This window comes from Zingiber officinale, chromosome 8B (genome assembly GCF_018446385.1).
Source record: "Zingiber officinale cultivar Zhangliang chromosome 8B, Zo_v1.1, whole genome shotgun sequence".
Taxonomy (NCBI): Eukaryota; Viridiplantae; Streptophyta; class Magnoliopsida; order Zingiberales; family Zingiberaceae; genus Zingiber; species Zingiber officinale.
Window position 1 is genome coordinate 54,040,796 of NC_056001.1, and position 4,644 is coordinate 54,045,439.

The 4,644-nt window shown below is 38.1% G+C and overlaps 1 protein-coding gene across 1 annotated transcript; it reads left to right on the top strand.

The window, feature by feature from the left end:
* Positions 1 to 401: 401 nt before the first annotated feature.
* Positions 402 to 3,659, top strand: LOC122013837 (putative glucose-6-phosphate 1-epimerase). Its single transcript, XM_042570057.1, has 8 exons — positions 402 to 494; positions 2,280 to 2,354; positions 2,489 to 2,545; positions 2,622 to 2,782; positions 2,855 to 2,995; positions 3,084 to 3,186; positions 3,271 to 3,370; positions 3,445 to 3,659. The coding sequence occupies exons 1-8, from the start codon at positions 402 to 404 to the stop codon at positions 3,657 to 3,659; spliced, it is 945 nt and encodes a 314-aa protein (XP_042425991.1).
* The last annotated feature ends 985 nt before the right edge of the window (positions 3,660 to 4,644 follow it).

The following is a 4,644-nucleotide window of genomic DNA, read 5'->3' on the forward strand; positions in this document are numbered from 1 at the left end:
AATTGTGAGAGACGGGAAATGTTTGGAGCCGTTGGATATAAATACTAGAACTACAGGGTGCAGGACGTAATTTGTTTCATGCATCAATTCGCGCCGGAGTTGAGAAGGCGCAAAACGGGTTAATTTTTGGACGTTAGCGGTGCTCCGAGAACGCTATCGTGGTCCGATAGCAAACCAACGCGGATGGCCTGGGGACCACGGGACGAGCGCCTCGTAACGGCCGAGCCTTCGCCTATAAATATGCCGGTCGCACCGTCTCATTCGCTCCTCTCCTTCGTCCTCTGCCTCACTCTGGTATTGCCAGCGAGCGAAGGGCGGCGAGGGATTCGATTCGATAGATCTGGGCTAGGGTTCCGGTGGAAGTCGTGGTGGGGGATCGATCTCGGTCGATCGCGGAAGACATGGCAGGGCCTTCACTGCCGTTGGAGCTCTGCAAGGGCGTCAATGACCTTGACAAGATCGTGCTCAGGGAACCTCGAGGCTGCTCCGCCGAGGTCCGCCCTCTCTTTATCTCAATCTTTCTCTCCGTTTAGACTTGTGTTTATTCTCTGTTCGTAGAAGCGATCTGGATTCGTTGATCATTTGCATTGCTTGAATACCTCCTGTCCACTTCATATTCGTATACTGGATCAGTTATGGTCCCCTTCATCTCCCTTGCATCTTCACTCCATTTAGATGTGCATTTGCTCCCTGTTCGGAAAAGCGATCTGGATTCGCGGATCATTTAGATTGCTTGAAATCATTCTATCTGCTGTTGCATTGATATGTAATTTCTTGGTTTCTATTGCATTATTGGTGGTGCTGGATCCGTTATAGTCCTTTACATCTCTCTTCGATCCTTGTCTCCGTTTAGATGAGCGCTTATTCCCTGTTCGTAGAAGCAATATTGATTTGCGGATCTTTTGCATTGCTTGAATGCGTTAAATCGAAAGTTGCATTGATATTAATTTGTTGATTCCATTCTAGCCGTCTTCTTCTTCCATGTTAATTTGTTTAATCTTGTTTGATACGTTTTAACCACTCTCGCACTGCTATTGCTTTCTTTTTATTACATTGGTAATGCTGGATCCGTTCTAGCTAGCTATCTCCATCTCCATCTCCGTTTGATCTTTCACTACATTCAGATAGATGCTTGTTTAATCCCTCTTGTTAGAAGCGATCTCGATTTGTGGATTACTTGCATCGGTTGCTGTACCTTCGTTTTTAGTGAGTTATTTATGCAGGATTTATTCATCAAAGAATCCGATTAAAATAGATGGGTTAATCTGGTTTGTGCAATCGAAAAGAATTGGTATAATAGCTGTTTTAATTTATTCATTTTCATTTCCATATTACTGCTTTCCATTAATACGTTGTTCGTACCGATATGTCATTAACTACAATGAAATTTATTATGAGTGTTCTGTGTTCCGTATTTGTAAGCTGACCAATTATTCGTTTTTTCTCTGTTTCTTCTTTCTTTCTTGCCATTTAAATCTTCATCTTGCATGTTAATGCTAGATCAATTCAAATTCTATTTTCTATTGGTTTCCTGGCATACCATGCGAAATAATTAGAACAAGGTCTTCTCTATTCGTTACTTGACCTGCCATGCGAAGCAAAGTGGCATTGCAATTGATTAGTTTAATCAAATCCTACTACATACATAGTGATAGTGTTAGAGTGGGGACTCTTGTCCTGCTCAGGAACATTTCTTCTCTTTCGTTGCATCTTAACTTCTGCTTAAAACTATCAAAGCAGTGGTTGCCTTTTCCATATATACCCGTTGGCTTTTCTAATCTGTATTTCAATGAAAGGAAAGCTGCGACGAACACTAGTTCATTATCTGTAATTCCTCTCTGCCTTTCTTTATGATAATTGAACAATTATGTAGACATATTGCTAAACAATGTGTTTCACATGACTTTCTAGGCCTGTGTTCTTCCATCATCATTCAATAAAGAAATTTACTAAAAATTATCGTTTCCAGGCCTGTGTTCTTCCATCATCATTAATAATGAAAATTTACTAGAAATTATTGTTTCCAGGCTTGTGTCATTCAATAAAGAAAATTACTAGAAAATATTGTTTTCTCTCAGGTACTTCCCTTGTATACTACTCATTCCTTTGAATAATTGATTTAGATTTGTCTTGTTGACTATACAATTCATGTATTCATTTGTTTATCTTTTCTTTAAGGAATATTTTTCTTCGAACATAATTTTTCATTCAATTTTTTTATTGGCTCCTAAGGATATAATTTTGACAACTCTTTAATGAACGACTATATATAATTGCAGGTGTATTTGTTTGGAGGTCAGGTGACATCCTGGAAAAATAATCGTAGGGAGGAGTTGCTTTTTGTTAGTAGTAAGGTAAACATATTAACCTATAATCATAAAAAAAAGTGCTAATTTAGTTTTTCTTCCTTATTATATTATGTTATATGATTTACAAACATCCATCTTTCAACTCTCTCTCTGTGGCAATGACTCAAAAATTCTTACAGGCCGTCTTTAAGCCCCCACAAGCTATCCGTGGTGGCATCCCAATATGTTTCCCACAAGTAATGGTTCTATTTTCCATCTGTTTACACTACAAAATTCTTTATAGCACAGTGTGACTCCATCGTATAAAAGCAGTTTTCAAGCTCTGGAAATCTCGAACGACATGGATTTGCCAGGAATAAGTTTTGGACTGTCGATACTAATCCGCCACCTTTACCAACGAGTTCCGCCGTCAAGAGCTATGTCGACTTAATCCTAAAGCCAACCCCGGAAGATCTCAAGAACTGGCCTCACAGGTTCGTTCCCGCTGTCGTGTCCTTCCAGCCTTCATGTTTTGCTGTGAATAACTTCTCAATATTCGACTGCAGTTACGAGTTCCGCCTTCGAATTGCCTTGGTACTGGGAGGAGATCTCTTGTTGACATCTCGCATAAGAAACACCAATCCTGATGGAAAACCCTTTTCCTTTACTATTGCCTTCCACACTTACGTTTCCCTCTCGGATATCAGGCTAGTCGCTAATCGAATAGAGAGAAGGATTTTATTTTTTATATAGACAAAATAAAATCAAATTTGATCGTGTAATTGAATTCTTCAGTGAAGTGCGGGTTGAAGGTCTGGAGACTTGGGATTACCTTGACAATTTGAAGGATGGACAGCGTTTCACTGAACAAGGAGATGCACTTACATTTGAGTCTGAGGTATAGAAGTGACGCAATCACTACCATTTATTATTAATTTTTGTATTGTTTTCTTAACTGTTTCATTTTTTGCACCGAGAGAAGATCGACAGAGTCTACGTGGGCATACCAACTAAGATCGCAATCATAGACCACGAGAAGAAAAGGACTCTAGTGATGCGCAAAGATGGGCTGCCTGACGCCGGTAAGCACTTGAGCTACGGCATAGTCTTTTTCATGGATTCGTTCTCTGATGTGATCGGCGGTCGACCTCTGCAGTGGTGTGGAACCCTTGGAACAGAAAGGCCAAGTCCATTCCAGACTTCGGGGATAATGACTACAAGCACACTCTCTGCGTGGGAGCTGCGAACATCGAGAAGCCGATCACTCTGAAGCCTGGCGAAGAATGGACCGGAAGGCTGGAGCTTTCTCTCGTGGCTTCCAGTTACTGCAGCGGCCAACTCGATCCCCAAAAGGTTCTCCAAGGATTATGATGACGAGGGGTGGGGGTGGTCATATGGTTCGATCGATGCTACTTTTTTTTTCTTTTTTCTTTTGTTTTTTTTCATTTTCAAAATTCATTGTTTTTGTCATACTTTTGAATGCAGAGTGGCATTTCATATTAATAAGGTACACGCTTCGATCGCACGTACTTTCGTTCGTAAAAGTGTGGGAGGCTTGTGCCTTTAGAAAATAAGTGTTTTGTCGACCGAAATTTGTGCGGGTTTGGATCAGGTTCATTAGGAAGTTTGCTTCTCAGTCAAGTTTTCATGGTCTATTATCGTGGCTCAATTTGGCTAGCTTGGTTCTGTCTCCATTTGAGAATGAATAAAATATGGATAAATAAAGTTTACTATTTTATCATATTTTATTTAAATTTAAATTATAATTTATTATTGAAGCAAAATGAAATCGTCACTTAGGAAATGACTTATTTTACGTCTGCTACAAATTGATCAAGATCTTAACCCCAATTAGTTAGGGTAATAATAAAGTGTTAAATAGATATTATAATACTCATTTAATACTCTCTCCACTGTAATTAAAGAAGAGAGGGAGGGGAGGGATATATTCATCCTTATTTTATTTTATTTTTTTAATGATAATATTATTTTTTTTTAAAACACTAAGATTATTATTTTAAAAATAATAATAATTTAAATATTTTAAAATATATTTATTTAATATGATATAATTTTAAGATAATTGAATGGACTGTGGAATCTATAAATAATGAGGGTTAATATTAAAAGGAAGAGAAATGATATTCATCTGGAAAATTCATCTAGAAAATTCTTAAGGATAGACACATAAATGATGGGACCCACAAAAAGTGAAATGGTGGGTCCCATCATTTATGTGTCTATCCTTAAGAATTTTCTAGATGAATTTTCTAGATGAATATCATAGCTCTAAAAGAATATACGTGAAAGAGATATGTTGTTATAATGAGTATGTAACAGTGAATCTCATATTTTT